General features: G+C 44.5%; 1 protein-coding gene across 1 annotated transcript in view; it reads left to right on the top strand.

The window, feature by feature from the left end:
• The first annotated feature begins 6,440 nt into the window (after positions 1-6,440).
• srms (src-related kinase lacking C-terminal regulatory tyrosine and N-terminal myristylation sites) overlaps positions 6,441-17,737 on the top strand; it is a 39,869-nt gene continuing 28,572 nt past the window's right edge. The window contains exon 1 of the mRNA XM_074680876.1: positions 6,441-7,388. Within this exon, the coding sequence (XP_074536977.1) occupies positions 7,009-7,388 (380 nt within the window). The 5' untranslated portion in view covers positions 6,441-7,008. The remainder of the gene's footprint in view (positions 7,389-17,737) is intronic.

The following is a 17,737-nucleotide window of genomic DNA, read 5'->3' as shown; positions in this document are numbered from 1 at the left end:
GGGTTCAGTGTCTTGCTCAAGGACACTCCGGCATGTGACTGCAGGGGCTGGAATCGAACCCCCAACTTTCCTTGAGAGGCAACTACTCTACCACTGAGCCACAGCCACCCCTAAGTGGACTCTTAGACCGAAAACTTTTGTAAAAGTGTCTTCTTGGAAGTCAAATGTGTCTTAAAGTGCCCTCGAGGGCTCCAAACACAAAATTACTGTCACAGGCCCCAAACTGTGCGCTAAATTACCCTCTAAGGACCCAAACTCTATGCTAAATTAGCCTTTAGACCCCAAAATTTTCTCCATATTACCCTCTTAGGCCCCAAACTGTGCCCTGAACTACCCTCTTAGGCCCCAAACTATGCGCTTAACTACCCTCTTAGGCCCCAAACTGTGCGCTTAACTACCCTCTTAGGCCCCAAACTGTGCGCTTAACTACCCTCTTAGGCCCCAAACTGTGCGCTTAACTACCCTCTTAGGCCCCAAACTGTGCGCTTAACTACCCTCTTAGGCCCAAAACTTTGCGCTTAACTACCCTCTTAGGCCCCAGACTGTGCGCTAAATTACCCTCTAAGGCCCCAAACCGTGCGCTTTCCTACCCTCTAATACCCCAAACTGTGCGCTAAATTACCCTCTAAGGCCCCAAACTGTGTGCTAAATTACCCTCTATGGCCCCAAACTGTGCGTTAACTACCCTCTATGGCCCCAAAATGTGCACTAAATTTCCCTCTATGGCCCCAAACTGTGTAAAAACTACCCTCTAAGGCCCCAAACTGTGCGCTAAATTACCCTCATTGGCCCCAAACTGTGCGCTAAATTACCCTCACAGGCCCCAAACTGTGCGCTTAACTACCCTCATAGGCCCCAAACTGTGCGCTAAATTACCCTCTTAGGCCCCAAACTGTGCGCTTAACTACCCTCTTAGGCCCAAAACTTTGCGCTTAACTACCCTCTTAGGCCCCAGACTGTGCGCTAAATTACCCTCTAAGGCCCCGAACTGTGCGCTTTCCTACCCTCTAATGCCCCAAACTGTGCGCTAAATTACCCTCTAAGGCCCCGAACTGTGTAAAAACTACCCTCTAAGGCCCCAAACTGTGCGCTTAACTACCCTCATAGGCCCCAAACTGTGCGCTTAACTACCCTCATAGGCCCCAAACTGTGCGCTAAATTACCCTCTTAGGCCCCAAACTGTGCGCTTTCCTACCCTCTAATGCCCCAAACTGTGCGCTAAATTACCCTCTAAGGCCCCAAACTGTGCGCTAAATTACCCTCTATGGCCCCAAACTGTGCGCTTAACTACCCTCTATGGCCCCAAAATGTGCACTTAATTTCCCTCTATGGCCCCAAACTGTGTCAAAACTACCCTCTAAGGCCCCAAACTGTGCACTTAATTACCCTCATAGGCCCCAATCTGTGCGCTAAATTACCCTCACAGGCCCCAAACTGTGCACTAAATTACCCTCATAGGCCCCAAACTGTGCGCTAAATTACCCTCTAAGGCCCCAAACTGTGCGCTATATTACCCTCTAAGGCCCCAAACTGTGCGCTAAATTACCCTCTAATGACCCAAACTGTGCCCTAAACTACCCTCTAATGCCCCAAACTGTGCGCTAAATTCTGCCCTATAAGGCCCCAAACTGTGCGCTAAATTAGCTTTAAGACCCTAAAATTTACTCTAAATGACCCTCTAAGGCCCCAAACTGTGCGCTTAACTACCCTCTTAGGCCCAAAACTTTGCGCTTAACTACCCTCTTAGGCCCCAGACTCTGCGCTAAATTACCCTCTAAGGCCCCAAACTGTGCGCTTTCCCACCCTCTAAGGCCCCAAACTGTGCGCTAAATTACCCTCTATGGCCCCAAACTGTGCGCTAAATTACCCTCTAAGGCCCCAAACTGTGCGCTAAATTACCCTCTATGGCCCCAAACTGTGCGCTTAACTACCCTCTATGGCCCCAAACTGTGCACTAAATTTCCCTCTTTGGCCCCAAACTGTGTCAAAACTACCCTCTAAGGCCCCAAACTGTGCGCTAAATTACCCTCATAGGCCCCAAACCGTGCGCTTAATTACCCTCACAGGCCCCAAACTGTGCGCTAAATTACCCTCATAGGCCCCAAACTGTGCGCTAAATTACCCTCTAAGGCCCCAAACTGTGCGCTTTCCTACCCTCTCATGCCCCAAACTGTGCGCTATATTACCGTCTAAGGCCCCAAACTGTGCGCTAAATTACCCTCTAATGCCCCAAACTGTGCCCTAAACTACCCTCTAATGCCCCAAACTGTGCGCTAAATTCTGCCCTATAAGGCCCCAAACTGTGCGCTAAATTAGCCTTAAGACCCTAAAATTTACTCTAAATGACCCTCTGAGGCCACAAACTGTACACTTAAGTGCCTACTTTGGTTATAGTTCCCTCCAAAGTTTGCCACTGGGAGCCAAATCACATACTAAAATGCCCCCCAGCATGGGTGCTAATGTGCCCTTTTTGGGACATGCAGATTTTTGTGCTCTTTTTAGTGCTAAGAAAGTGCTGGATGGGTCTTCTGTTTTTTCCTTTGCCCCTGCCCCTAGGGAAATCTGTGCACCCTGATGCTCGGCTGCAAACACAGATGAGAGCTGTGGGGCTGAGCTTAGCACTGCTGAACTCGGAGCATCCTGGAAACATGGACCTATGGCGCTGAAGTCTGGATCCTGAACTCTGTATAATACCCCTTACATCACCCCTTCCTTTAACATTTCTCCTTTACAGCAGCTTTTTGTCCTGTTCTGTTTCTCTTTGTGATCTTCACGCTTGTTGTGTTAAGATATTGACTCCAGGAGCTGTAAACCAACTCAGTAAATCTCCTCCGCTGCTGTTTGCTGCTCTGAAACATGATTTACAGCAGGTGTGTGTGCAGCAGGTGTGTGTGTGCAGCAGCGCAGCGTGCAGAGAGGACCAACTCATCAGTGAAATCACCTGCAGACAGAAAATTTACAGCATCTGGCCCCGGCAGTGTAAAGGAGCACGCCGTGTAGTTTAACAGCGTTTCTCCTGGCAGAGGTTTTAACGCAGACTCACTTTGATCCTCTCTGGTTCCTGTCCCCCTTCGTTCAGAGCCGGGTCCATCAAAGAGACTGGTACACTGCTCCATAAAGAAACTTTCTCCTCTGCCTCCTCAGCGTGTGGTCTTCACTTGATTCTGGGTCTGTCTTTGTGTCGGAGGAGAAATAATTCATCAGTTTCCTGCGCTCTGCAGTAATGATGCAGAAATGATGCAGGAGGTAAAGCTCAGAGGGGGGGAGGCCGTGGAGGCTGCAGTCATTAGGCTCCGCAGGGGGAGGAAGCTCAGAGGAAGAGGAGGTTCAGGATTTAAACAGACTCCTCTGCAGCTCAGACTCTCAGGTTAGACAGTTTCAGAGATCCTGATCACACAGACTGGAACAGATACCGTCATCCTGCTGGCGTCCCAAAACCTTCAGACCAGAAGTTCAAAAGCCTCAAAATCTTCCCTGTCATCGTTTTAAACAACAATCAGCAGTCTAACTTTGTGTTTCAGAGGCTGTGGATCAGATTTTATTCAATTATCCTGCAGGAAGTAAAAGAAGCAGTCTGACCATTAATCGATCGTCTGATTGGTTAATCAGTAAATCATTTCAACCCAACAGAAAAAAAAGTTTCATGAACTCTAAATTCTTGAACAGGATTTAATTTTTGATCCATTAAGACATTAAAGATAAAACTAAAGTCAACATCAAACCTTTAAATCCTGAGCTGTGATTGGCTGTTTGCCTTATGAGAGGCGGAGCTAATGTCAAACTCTAGCTTAGTGCCTGAAACAGCAACTTTTGACTAAATTCTTCTTTTTAGTCCTAAAAGAATCAAAGATTAGTGTGTAGCTAATTTACTGGTTTTATTTTGAAAGTATAAAAGAAACACACAGAGGAAATAACAGCTGCACGTTACTTAATTGGTGCTTGTAATGAATCCAGTTCTCCTCCAACAAACTATCACAGATTTTCACCATTCAAATGTTAAAATGTTCAGAATGTTCAGGAGAGTTGTTTGTGTATGTTTAACTTTTCTAACCCTCGTACTTTTTAAAATCTTCAACATTTTCTAAATGTTTTTGGCCCATTGAAATGAATGGAGATGATCTGGCAGCATGGAAACTGCTCGGCTGATGAGGTCATAAGGAGTTCCTAGGGTATAAATCAGACTGGTAAGGTTAGGGTTACAGTCAGGGCTCAGCATTTCAACATTCAAGCTTTTTCTGATAGGAGCCGACCCGTCTGCTGTTACCATCATAAGGAACCAAACAGACCAGGATCTCCTGTGGGTAACAGACCAACCACTGACGAGTTCCTCATACCACTGAGCTCTCATGTTCACTTGTTGGAATTAAGATTCATAGTTTTGGGGGGTTTTATGCTTTTATTTTGAAAGAACAGAGCAGGAAACCAGGAGAGAGACCAAGAGAGAGGGCAGAAATGTGGGAAAGAGACACTGGGTTAATCCAAAGGCCAAAGCAGCACACCATCACTGTAAAAATAAAAAAAATCCTAATTTTATGTTAATATCTTCATAATTTCATATTTAAAGCATTTTTTCTGTTTTTTTTTAAATATTATACCAAACTGTAAAATTCAAACAGCAACCTCCAGTCTAAGAATATGAGACGATGCTGAAGCTCTAAAATCTGCTGTTTCTCGAATGTTCGCTTGAGGCTGACTCTGGAAGTACAGGAAGTCACAAACACACCAAGCCAAAAAAATCTGTTTTCAAAGCAGAAATTAACCTATTTACAGCCTGGTTCAAAAAACGTCTCCTGTCTGAGTCGAAAATTTCACTACCAGCTCCCACTGTACGGGGGGTGAACTTTTTTCTGACTCGTTCAGAGGATATTAAGATTGCGAGCTCCCCCAATCAGAGGCACAGCTGAGGGTCACCTGACCAACAGACGCCCTATGGCTGTAGGTGAAGCCCTTGCCCCTACCAATATGGCCGCTATAGCCGATCTGCTTCATTTTCTGTTTCAGAAACAGACGGATGACATCGGCGAGACTACGTCCATGTTTTATACAGTCTGTGGTAAAATTACAGAAATTATCTGTGAATTACCATCCTGGATGTGTTTATTAAGGATTATGCCAATAATGACATAACTTATTTATTTCTCATTTTTTGATGGAAAAAGTCCTGTGTGATCTTTTTCTGCTCTCTAAAATTACAATCGAATTAATGTAACACGACAAAAATGATCTGAAACTGAATTTTAAGCTAGTTTTATTGAGGGTTTATATCCATATTAACAATCTAATGGTTTCAACTGGAATGGATAAGCCATGGAAAATGGATGGATTTGCAGGTAAATATGTTTTAGTTTTATACTGTGTATGCAGCTGCACCGCTCCCTCCTCACTCACTGTTGCAATACCAGTTACGCTTAAACAATGAATTTTTCTTTGATCAATGACAGATTCTTAAAAACCAAAAAAACTCCAAACAGAACACAGCGCTCCTCTCCCGGAAACACTTTGTGTCCTAAATTTCCTGTTTTCCTCTTATTTCACAGTAAAGTCTTTTTTGGAGTGACAGCACTTGAAACCGTGACTGAGGAGGGACCACTGTGACTAAGAGACCCTGTTGTGCATTGAAATCAGGGGCTGGCCATTGGGAAATTCGGGACTTTTTCCGAACGGCCAGTCTATTTCAGACCCTATCCGGCTGGTGGTTGAAGCCGGTCATCGGCTACTTATACGTGTTGTGTGCAAGTGGAGATGGGAGAAATACACCAGATGTAGACACCATAGTGGACGCTAATCCTGGGTCGAGTCAAAGTCCAGGGCTGTTTTTCAGTCCCAGTCAGCCACTGATTGAGCTGGTGCGAGTGACACCGTGTCTGTGCTCCACAGCACAGACTGGCTATCCGTGCTCCACAACGCAGACCGGCTGTCTGTGCGCCACAGAAAACCTGTGAAATAACGGTATTTTTCTGCAAACTGGTTATTTTTTTGCACTTCATTTGAATGAGGATATTTTACTCTAATTTAAAGGTTTTTGTCATTGACCCTTTTTACAGTGAAGTTTTGACTCCAAACCCCAAATTCTGGTTTAAAATCCAGATTCCTGACCCGTACCACGGAGGAGAAATCAAACCTTTAGGAAAAACGTGATAGAAACTGTGATCTCCATAGAAACAAAGGTTGAAAGCAGCAGATACAGAGTCTGTGCAGCTGCTGTTGTCGAGCTTTAAAGGTTGTTCAGTGAGTGACAGAGTGAAAGTCTTCGCTCTGACTCAAACACAGCTCCGTGTGTCTCCAAACTCCCAGCAGTGATGGAGCAGAGGCTGACATTTAGCGGTCTGCTGGAAGTGACTGTTTAGCAAACACAGAGCTTCTTCTGCTGAAACCACGTGACCTTCAGAGACAGAAATACACACATTGTTCAGCACACACACACACAGGCAGGCTCCCCCTCCTCTGTCTCCTCCTCCCATCAGCGCGCAGGTGTGTGAGCAGCAGGAGGTGTGCGGAGCGCCAAACCCAAACTTTTTACGCACCGTGCGGCCGCCTCACCTCCACCTCTCCCCCCTCTGCGGATTAACACCTGAGCGCGCACCTCTGCAGCCCTTTCTTCTCCTCACCCCGGATTACGATGGATTAACATTTTCTCGGGGAGCCATGCTCGCGTGCTCGGTTCAGCCTGGGTCGCGCCACCGAGTCCTCGCGGGGAACAGATCCGACTTGGATGCCCTCCACTCCCGTTTCCGCATTCCCACCGCCGCCGTGCGCACTGCAGGCGTGGAGCTCAGATCCATGATCTCAACAGAAAAAACCGGTTCCTCCGGCTGATCTGGCCCGCTGCTGCTGTCGGTGCGTTATGTTTCCAGCCGGAGCGGGAGAGGAGAGGCGCAGGGCTGAGCGGCTGGAGACTTCAGGGAGCGAGAGGCCGGTTTCCGCGGACTGAGAGAGTCCGAAGCGCGTTTTATTGATCGCTGATTGAGTCTGGATTAACCCCGCCGCCGCGCTCCTTCATGTCCCGGGATGGAGACCTGCTGTCGCTCCTGTATGCCGTGCCTGGACCGGCTCTGGAACTACATTTGGCCGGACTTTCGCTACCCCAGCGTCCCGAACAACAACCACATCATCGTCAACCCGGCGGCGCAGGCGGCGGAGATCCGCACCGTGTCCGGGGACATCCGCGTCCCTTCGCCCAAGAAGCGGCCGGTGCAGCTGTACGCCGCGCTCTTCGACTTCGAGGCCCGCAGCGACGACGAGCTGACGGTGAAGGAGGGGGACAAGCTGTCGGTGCTCGAGAAGCGGGGGGAGTACGTGCTGGCCAAGAAGCTGACCGGGTCCCTGGAGTCCGGACTGATCCCGGCCAACTACGTGGCTCTGCTGCAGGACGAGTTCGCCAAACACAAGTGAGTGTCCGGGAAGATCCGCTGCTGGGTCTTTGTTCGCTCAGGTCCTCATCCGTCACCTGTCAGCTGATCCACACCGGGCTCAGGGAGAACTGGTCCTGGATCTGCTGACAGGGGGTTTGGATGGAGCAGGGAGCCTCCTCACGCTGAGTCAAAGCTGACACAGAGAGCTTAGGGTCGTCACGGTGTCTGAATCTGTGAATTTGGTGTTTTCAGAGGAAATCTGACACATCCTGAAAAAGCTGGAGCTGCTGGAGAGAAAAGCTGACAGCTGACCGAGCTTTGACCTCTTTACTTTTTAAACACACCTGAGAGAGATGACGTCACATGCCTCAGAGCATGAGGGTGACTCTGAAATGTCTGATACCAGCAGAGATCAGGATCTGACCTCATGTAACCTCACCTTCAGATTGAGTTAATTTGAAAAAAATGAAATCAATTAAACTTTTTACTAAAGTTAGGATCAGAATTGACACTAAAAGTCTTTAAAACAGCATCTTTATTTATAAATTCAGCTTTAAAAAGTGAAATAACTACAAAAAATGAAAACACCAGGTGTTCTCTGTGGGTTTAAAGCTACTGTCAGGATTTTTGTTGGTTATGAAACTCTTAAAAATTAACACTGATGCTTCTTTACAACCTTAAAAATACAAACAGAATCTTCGCTGATGTGATTTAATCTCAGATAATCATTTTTAACTCCTGTATCACTGTCAGAGGGGGGGGTAGGTGTCAGATGAGGCGATCCAAACAGCTACTCAGCTAGAAATCACAGGAAATGGTGTGTTTGGCCCTTTAAAGACAGCTCAAGGAGATTTTTTTGTCTGTAAACATAATTAAGAATAAAGGAAAAAATTGGCAAAGATGTGATATGTTCAACTTTGTCCACAGGGGGGCGCCAAAAATCACACACTCGAAAAAAATTTCAAAGGAGCTTTAAAAAAAAATGTGAAATTTGATTCTGCAACTACAAGAGGAGTGCCAGATGAAGTCTTTGCTAACAGAGGCTGCAGGTTTATGTGTTTTTGTTTGTGGTTTAATGCGTATGATATTCAACTGCATGGTGCAGTGGTGGTTGGTTTGATTCCCTGCAGAAATAGAATAGAATAGAACTTTATTGTCATTGTAACAAGTACAGTGAAATTGAAGTCACAGCAGCAATCAAGAAAACCAAAGTCAGAAAGTGTATAGAAAGTGTAAAAAGCTCCATAAGAAAATAGATGCTGACAGCTTGTCCATCATTGTCCAGTCAGCCAGCCTCCACCTCCACAGGGTCCAGGACTGAGCTTCTTCAGCAGTCTGTTCAGTCTCTGTCTCCTGGATCCTGTCTGCTCACAGCAGGTGAAGCTCTTCACATGTGGCCTTGGTGTCTGCTGTTAGCTCTGTTAGCCATGTCTGTGGATAGCATGATGCTACTCTGCCCTCTGGTATTCCCCCCTGTTGCTGGGTTAGCACAGCTAGCTCGTCCATCTTATTGGAGATAGATCTTACGTTCCCAATAACGATGGATGGAAGGACAGGTCCATGTCGTCACTTCTTAGCTCACACCTGAGAACCAGCACGTCGTCCTCACCTCCTTCTCCTCACCTTGTGGGAAACATCAGGCCGAGCACCAGTTAGCAGTATTTTACAGAACTATGATCCAGGCTCACACTTAACAATCTACAGCAGTCTTTAACTTGTAACATGAGTTTTTAGACACACGTATGCCTGTGTCAGTGCCATCCCCAGGTCTTAAATACATTAAGTGTTAGCTCTAACAGTTTACATAAGCTAACTGTGGCCTGTAAGGCTGTTATGAACTCTCACCTCTGTCAAAGTGAATGTTGAGTGAGTTTAAAAGTTTGAGTTTTCACGTTTTTCCTGATCTTTTATTAAAACATTTCCTGTTTCTCTTCAATACTTGAACATGTTTGAACTTTTTGTGACACGCTGTAACCAAGATGTGAGGGCACTAAACACTGAAAGTGAAATAATGACAGATGGACTGAATAAATGTGAATAAGGACACAAGTTCAGGTTTTAACCTGCAAGGCTTGAATACTCTGTGAAAACATTAAACAGCTCAGCATAACACCACTGAGCCAGCTGAGCCTCCAGCCTCCTCCATGAAGTCTTCATCCTCTCTTCTTCTTCTTATTTATCAGTGTTGTTGTTTGCCTGGAAGTAGATTTCCTCTGTTATTGTTGTAGCATGATGCTACTCTGCCCTCTGGTATTCTCTCTGTTGCTGGGTTAGCACAGCTAGCTCGTCCATCTTATTGGAGATAGATCTTACGTTCCCAATAACGATGGATGGAAGGACAGGTCCATGTCGTCACTTCTTAGCTCACACCTGAGAACCAGCACGTCGTCCTCACCTCCTTCTCCTCACCTTGTGGGGAACATCTGGCCTAGCACCAGTTAGCACCACCTGAGATCACATGTAAACAATGCAGCCATGGTTACATGTAGGATCTCCAGACAAACACAGGAGAAAAAGTAGTAAAAATATCACTGAAGACACAAAAAGTTTGGTGTCCATGACCAACAAATGAGCCATACAAAGAAATGATCCACTCCAAATAGCGGGCAAATCTGCCTGTTAGTGCGAAATGAAGCTGGGGCTGAACGATCGTGGAAAATAATTTAACTGTGATTGTTTTGGACTGATATTACTTTTTAGCATGCAATTTTTGAGGGGATTTTTATCTTCTGCATTATTCACTAAACACAGGAAATAAATCAACCTATAGTTTAACCATCACGATAAAGGATACTGTCAGCGTATAAACTCTTTCCTGTAGGCCAGGCCCACATGTGATGAAATAAGATGAGTTGATGCAAGAATTGGTACGAATAACATCTTTCCTTTTGAAGACGTGTGATATTTTTGCCAGAAACATCAGCATATTGACTTTTGCAAAAAAGAATGAGTATAAGTTACTGTATCCTCGCCAGGTGTGTGTACGTGAAGCTTTTTTTACCCCCTTTCTTCTTCTTCTTTTTTAATTGCAGTCTTTGTGATTTAATAATTGCTGTCTGCCCTAAAAGCATGCCAAACACATCTTTATATGTCAGAGTTTTTCGGATGTGAAACCCATGCCATCCAATCAGGATGAACCCTCATCGTTCGGAAACAAAAACTCAGTTTTCCAGCGTCTACACAAAAACCAGAGTTTTCTAAAATCTTCACTTTGGTCAGAGTGACGTAAAACTGCCGTCTCAGGTGGACGACAGGTCTAAATGTGTAAAAATATGTGTGATTTCCTGGATACCCGGCTACGTGTAGACATGGCCTAAATCATCTGCAGGTGTGAGCGGTTGTCTGGCTCATGATTGGCTGGCCACCTGCCCAGGTGTGTCCCACTTCTCGCCCAGAGACAGCTGGGATTGGCTCCAGCTGCAAACGACCTCCACCTGTGATGAATCAAAAACCTCAGCATCTCGAAGCTTAAAGGGACAGTTTGTGTTTTTCTGGTTGTGTGATGAACGTGAGGATGCTGCCTCCTCTTTAAACTGATGGAAGAAAAGACGAACTGTCCCTTTAAGGTGACACTTTGATGGTTGTCACGTTTCAAGCTGAAAGATATTTAATCCCCTCTGAGAGAGGACAGTAACTCCTCCTCCTCCTCCTCTTCATCTTAAAGAGCGATCATTAATAATAACTCAGCTCTGATTAAAGCCATCAGAACCAGAGCGATCACATCCTCCCGTGGCGTTCAGAGTTTCATCTGAAGCGTTTGGACGCGAGCTGCTGTTGGAGCTAAATGCGTCCACGCGCTGCAGCTGCAGGTCGTCCATTATTCATCCGTCCTGCAGGAATCCTCATGTTTCAGCTCCGCTCAGCGATCAGAGGAGAGCTTCACTGTCTCTGTTTATACTGCTGACCCCACACTGACGCCACGACGTCCCACTGTCCTCAAACACAACGCGCTGACACTGGAAAAGGAGGTGAAGAGTCCTCCTCATGCTCACAAAGATCAAATCTGGTAAAAACCTCCTCCGTCTCAAACAGCATCACTGATAAACTCTCCTTCAAGCTGCTCTTAGAGGTTTCTGTCACGTTATCCACTTTAACTGTCACCATCAGAGGAGACGAGTCACTGGAAATAAAACCCAGCACAGCCTGACAGCAGCACAGCCTGCTAACAGACAGGTTTCACTGAGTCTGAGGACGATAACTCCAGAGGAGGGAGGGTTTACTGCGCCATCATTTGGAGCTAGCTAGTGGGATAAAGCACGGGCTACAACAAATACATCACTTTGTTGCTTTGCATCCTGGGAAAAGTTCAAAAGAAGATCTCTCTGAAACAAAAATTGGCGTTGTTCTCACCGGAAAGCACTACCAGTTCTGGCCACAGGTGTCACTGCAGTCCACACCAAACAGATAGTCCTCATGGAGACTTATTCCTAAATGCTACTTCTCAGCTTCCTGTTCAGGTCGAGCAGGACTGGATTGATTTACAGCACGTCTAGGTCTCTATGACAACACCACGCCAGCTGATGAAGTTTAGCACAGAGAAGACAGATTTGTGTGTTTTTCTCTACTGAAAACATAAGAAACGAATCATGAGCTAAAAGCTAAAACAAAGGCTTAAAAAATAAGCTAAAGGCTAAAACACACTCCAAAGGCTAAAACATAAGCTAACAGCTAAAAGACAAGCTAAATGACAAAACACTAGCTAAAGGCTTAAAAATAGGCTAAAGGCAAAACACACATTAAAGGCCAAAAGATAAGCTAAAGGCTAAACACCAGACTAAAAGCTTATACACAAGTTAAAGACTAAAACACAAGCTAAAGGCTAAAACACGGGCTTAATGCTAAAATACAGGCTAGAGGCTAAAACACAAGCTAAAGGACAAAACACGAGCTATAGGCTTAAAAATAGGCTAAAGGCAAATGCACAGGCTAAAAAACTAAGCTAAAGGCTGAAACATAAGCTGACAGCAAAAAACATAAGCTTAAGGCTTAAATACAAGCTAAAGGCTAAAACAGGGGCTAAAAGCTTGAACACAAGCTACAAACTGAGCTAAAGGCTAAAACACACACCATAGGCTTAAACATAAGCTGACTGCTAAAACATAAGCTAAAAGCTAAAACACGAGCAAAAGCTTGAACAAAAGCTAAAGACTAAAACACAAGTTAAAGGCCAAAATATAAGCCAAAGGCTAAACCACAGACTTAAACCTAAAACACAGGCTAAAAATCTGAGCTTAAGGCTGAAAAACACACCAAAGAACATAAAACATAAGCTAACAGCTTAAACACAAGCTGAAAGCTAAAACACAAGTTAAAGGCCAAAACTTAAGCTTAAGGCTAAAACACAAGCTTACAGCTTGAACACTAGCTTCATACTAAAACACAGGCTAAAGGACAAAACACGAGCTAACAGCAAAAACACAAGCTAAAGGCTAAAGCCCAGGTTAATGTGTTTGTGCTAACGTTGGCTCCAACCCACAGTCAGCAGTTATTCTGCAGTGGTCTGTTCAAACTTGAGAGTCTATCAATAAAATGAAGAGCCAGGTTACGTTAGCTCTGCTTGGTGAGGTTGGAGTTGGTAGATGAGCTCTGGTAGGACAGAACCAGGATTCACTAACGTTACACGTTACAGACACGTCTCAGAGCACCGGGCTGTGAGGAGAGAGAAATATAGCAGCTGCTAAGCTACGCTACAAACTGACAAAGTTAGCTTGTTGTCAGGTTTCAAAGTGTAGCTCTAACTGTTGATAAATACCTTACCTCGTGGAGCTGGAGCAGGGAAAAAGTTGACTTGAACAAAGAAAATTTGAGTTAAAAAGAAGATCTGATCTCCATCCAGAGCGGTCTGTGTTATTTTACCTTCACTGCTGGTTTTTGCTGAAGAAGTGCAAAATGACGCCATTAACCTTGACTGTTTTAAACCAATAACAGTCAGTATATGAATCTTTTTACCTGTATGACTAGAGAAAGATGAGAGGTAAAGAAAAAGCGCTCTTTCTTTTGAGACTGTGACACAGACGTTTGTGTTTTTGGTGTAAATCAAGAAACAAAATGATCGAGTTAAAGGGCTCACCTGAGGAGTTGTCAGCCTTAATGTGTTTTTATTTCAGAATATGAGTTTTAAATGAGTTGGAGTCTGATATTTTAATGTCTGCCCCACTTTAATGAGTCTCTCTGCTTAATTAAACAAGAGAAAACTGAAAATCCACTCTGCGTTTACAGAAGTGCTGCATTATTGAAGTTTCCCCTCAAGAAACTCATGTACTTGTTGAGTTTTCAGGACCTCACAGATGGTTTTAGACTCCAGCGTGTGTCCTCACACTCACATCCTGGAGCACTTGATCCTGGGTTTATGTGGCGTGTATGGCGTGTATTCAGCATGTATTCAGAGCGTGTATTCAGCGTGTATTCAAAATGTTTGTGGAGGCTCTGCGTGTTGTTACTGTCACTGAAACCGGACACACCTGTCCTGATACTGTCGAGTAAACACAGGTCAGTTTCTGCTAACACACACACACAGCTCTCAGCAGCTCCTCTGACAGCTCCTTATCAACACTTCACACCTCCTCAGGTCCTCCTCAGGTCCTCCTCAGGTCCTCCTCTCAGAGGAGATTAAAGAGCGACTCCAAAGCTCTCTGCGCTCCACAAACAGCTGACTCACATTCAGATACCTGGATCATTTAGCTCACAGCAGATTCAGGTTTAAAACAGCCGCTGAGCTCCTCCAGCGCTAACTGACCCGACCTGTTGGTTGGTGTGTGTGTGTGTGTGTGTGTGTGTGTGTGTGTGTGTGTGTGTGTGTGTGTGTGTCTTTGTGATGTTTACATTCCTGAACCTGCATCTTCAGCGTGCAAACTGTATTTACTGAAGTCCTGCTGCTCTCTGAGGGATTAGACGTCTTTCTGTCCTTCTTTAAAGAGAATATTTACTCAGAGCTTGAAGCTGTCGCTCCATGTCATGTTGGAAGGGTCGTGGTTATCTATTTGGTATTTATGATGTTTTGACTTTGCATCCCCACTATGCTGTCTGCCTCATTGTCCCTCAAATACACACCTTACTTCTGATGACCTTTTCGTTTGTGGTTTCCTCTCTGTCTACAATGGACCCTTTCAAGTGAAACATGCCTTCACCTTCTAACCCCTCGTCATCCTCCTTCACCCCCTCTTCATCTGTTTCCTCTCCTTCTGCTTACTCTTCTCCTATCAGGGGTCAATGAGTCAACTTCTCCTACTCCTGACACAAGGAAGGGGAGACTGGGCTATAGAGGGTTTGAGCTATGGCTATGAGTGGGATCACTTTTCAGGTCTATTTTTTCTGCTGTGGTGTTTTAACTATCTTTTTAACTACCAATTTAATTAAATATGTCAGTGCTGCTCTATGTGCTGCTTTTTTTTTTTGTACACTCTAAGTTTTCGTTTGACCAGGTTTCTTGTATTTCTGTAAGTATTAACTGTTTTACGGCATCCTCATGATACTTTCTACACAGAGAGATGATGTTTGCTTCTCCTGGTGCTGTTCTTCAAGCTCTTTCTTCAATTTAACTCCTGCCAGCAGGATGTTATTATTTTAGACTATAGTTGACCAAAGTTTACAAAAATAGGTGTTACTAGTTTTATGAAACTATGATCACATACAATCAGTTACCACACGTGCTGAGTCTGAGATTGTATGGACGCAATGCCCCGAGACCACACTTGACCCGGAAGCTTCTACAGTACTCAGAGGGATTACTGCGCCGGGTCACTGGGGGTTCTATCCCAGTGTGATTCACGGTTTTAATACAATCTCGACAGAGTCACCAAAATTACAACACAAACCACCCACAGTTTCCCCACATACACTTCTCAGAGCAGAATGCAATTCTTTTAATCACTCAATGAGAAGAGACCCAGCCCACACAGTCAACCCCTGCTGGGCCTGGTTACCCCGACTAGAACCAAGGCCCTACATTTTCCTTTTTAGAGGGACATCCAGAGGGAACCCTTAATATTTATACCATTGTTCCTTGTTTCCTTTACCATTTATTTCCTTTATTTCCCAAATTTCCTTTTTACCTTTTAACCAAAATTCCTTTTCGGTGGGACTTTAACCCCCGATATTAAGGTGGGTCCCCGACCCCCTTTTTCCTTCCCTTTGAATAATAAGAATATATACGAGTAGGCCTTTATAGTATTATTGACATATTGTTTTCCCCTAAACTATGACATCTGATTGTTCAATGACAACAACATCTTTTAGAAATCAGCCAATTTGCACAATTCTATTAAAAAGGTTTGTGCTCACCTTATTCCTGAACAGAGGGCCCTTGTTGTTGTTGTCACCGGCCGTAAGGATGTCAATATTTTCAGCCTGAAATCAGCTGTTACCTAATTTCCAGGAAAAAAGACAATCATGTTAATTTTCATATCAAAATATCAGAATAATTATTTTGACTTACGTCCTCCTGGTCCATCCCCCTCAACGTCGGGGTCACCACTTGTTGGAAATGAGGTGAGTTGTATGACATACATCTAAGTGTCACTCCTACTCTGCTTTCCCATACTGCCTTGCAGGGTACCTCTAACTGGGTGCTCAGTATCTTCCCACGCTGCTATCCTGACAGAGCTACTTTTTCTACGCTGCCTTACAGGGTACCTTGAACCGTGCACTAAGTCATGTTCCCACACTGTTATCCTGACAGGGTACATTTTCGCACTGCCTTACAGGGTACTTTTTACTGTTCACCTCAGTTAGTTTCCCATACTGCGATCCTGACAGGGTACCTCACAGATAGTTTGTCACTCTCAAATGATGTCTTTGTTCTTAATTCCTCAAATACTTAAACTACTTCTTATTGGAAATGTGATGCTATCAATCTAACCAAAATACACTAAAATTATTAATCTGACTCCAATCTCCTCTCACCTCTTTCCGCGCAGTTCGTTGATGGGGAAGGATCAGGAGACGTCCTGGTTCTCAGTTGAACACAAATTTATTAACAATATGTCAAGAATATGCATTTACAGAGATCTCTGGTGCAGCCTCATTTCCCTGTTCCCTACATGTTGCAGAGACAGTTCATGAGACTGACCCTGACTCTCTCTCTCAGCACCAATATATAGTCACTAACAGAGTTTTTCTAAAGAATGTAGGTTGAGTCATCTTCTTATTGGCTCTCCAGGTGTTGTCCCCCTCTGATTGGCTGCTGGCCGTCTTCTGGCTCTGTCTGTGACTGGCATTCATCAAGTGGGTGATCAGCCCCCCTTCACTTATCTGTAGAGAAACTGTTAGACACACAAATCTCGCTTCCTTCCTTCCTTTGATTGTTTACCTTCCTCACTTCGACTGAAACACCTCAACTCTAAAAAAGTAATTGCTGACTTGCGTTATTGGTGTTACACAGTTACTTCTTTTTATTATTGGGTATAAACATTAACTTCACTTGTGGTCACTCTACACTCTGGGTGCTCCATAAAATCCCAGGAATCCCCAGCCCCCCTCAAGTGTCCTGCAATTCATACCAACAACAATGAGCACATGTGTACAACAAGTTAGTAAAAGCACATCTGTATAGTATTGTTAATAAAAACATGTCTACATGGGCTATAAATTCTTTCAGTCACCAACTCTCCAAACCGAGTGCAGAACAGGGCCGAGCATCTGACCCGGGAAAAGTTCCGGGAACTCCTGAGGACAGACAACATTTTTAATCCTGTTGAGCGTTAATGATGCAGATCATAGCTGGTTTAGTGGCACGCTGCACCTTTAATCTTCTCCCTGACTGCCGCAAAAGGGCAGAAAACAAAACTGTAGATTAAACATACTGATAAAAAAAAAAAATAACCATAAAACACCACCAGACCAGTAGAGGGCAGTAGGATAACGGCGAAATTTAGCCAAATTGACCCAGTAGAAGGAGACAGACAAGCCCATTAGCACGTTAGCATGGAGGATCTTCAGCCTGTGCTGGTTCTGATTGAGTTTTATTTTTCAGAAACTGAAACTGAAGGCACTGTACCTGATTCTTCAGTAGTTCCTGGAACCTTGAGTTCTTGGCACTTAAGTTAAAAGATCAGTTTACATAAAAAGCTCTGATAAAGGAATAGACCAATGGTTCTGGTAACTTTTTGTAATGTTTGAACTCTTCTTAGTTTTAGCTTTCTGCTTTCCTTTCTGATGCTTTGGGTAAGAACTAAGATGGTGTTTTTCAACAAGAAGTACCAGGAGTATAAGGAACCAAATAGTTCCTGGGGCCTGTTTTTGTCTTTGTTTTCCAGCCTGAAACTGAAACTCTGGATTTAAAACCCGTCATTCTGCTTCCAGGTGTTTTGAATCTTCCTCGTCTGTCACGCTCGTTTTCCAAGTTTTAACTGAATTAATCAGTTAACAACAAAGCAGGAACCAGGCTA

The sequence above is a fragment of the Halichoeres trimaculatus genome, unplaced genomic scaffold, assembly GCF_033239565.1.
Source record: "Halichoeres trimaculatus isolate MK-OKI-2021-1 unplaced genomic scaffold, fHalTri1.1 fHalTri1_scaffold_11, whole genome shotgun sequence".
NCBI classification, from domain to species: domain Eukaryota; kingdom Metazoa; phylum Chordata; class Actinopteri; order Labriformes; family Labridae; genus Halichoeres; species Halichoeres trimaculatus.
This window is presented reverse-complemented; position numbering and strand designations above follow the sequence as displayed.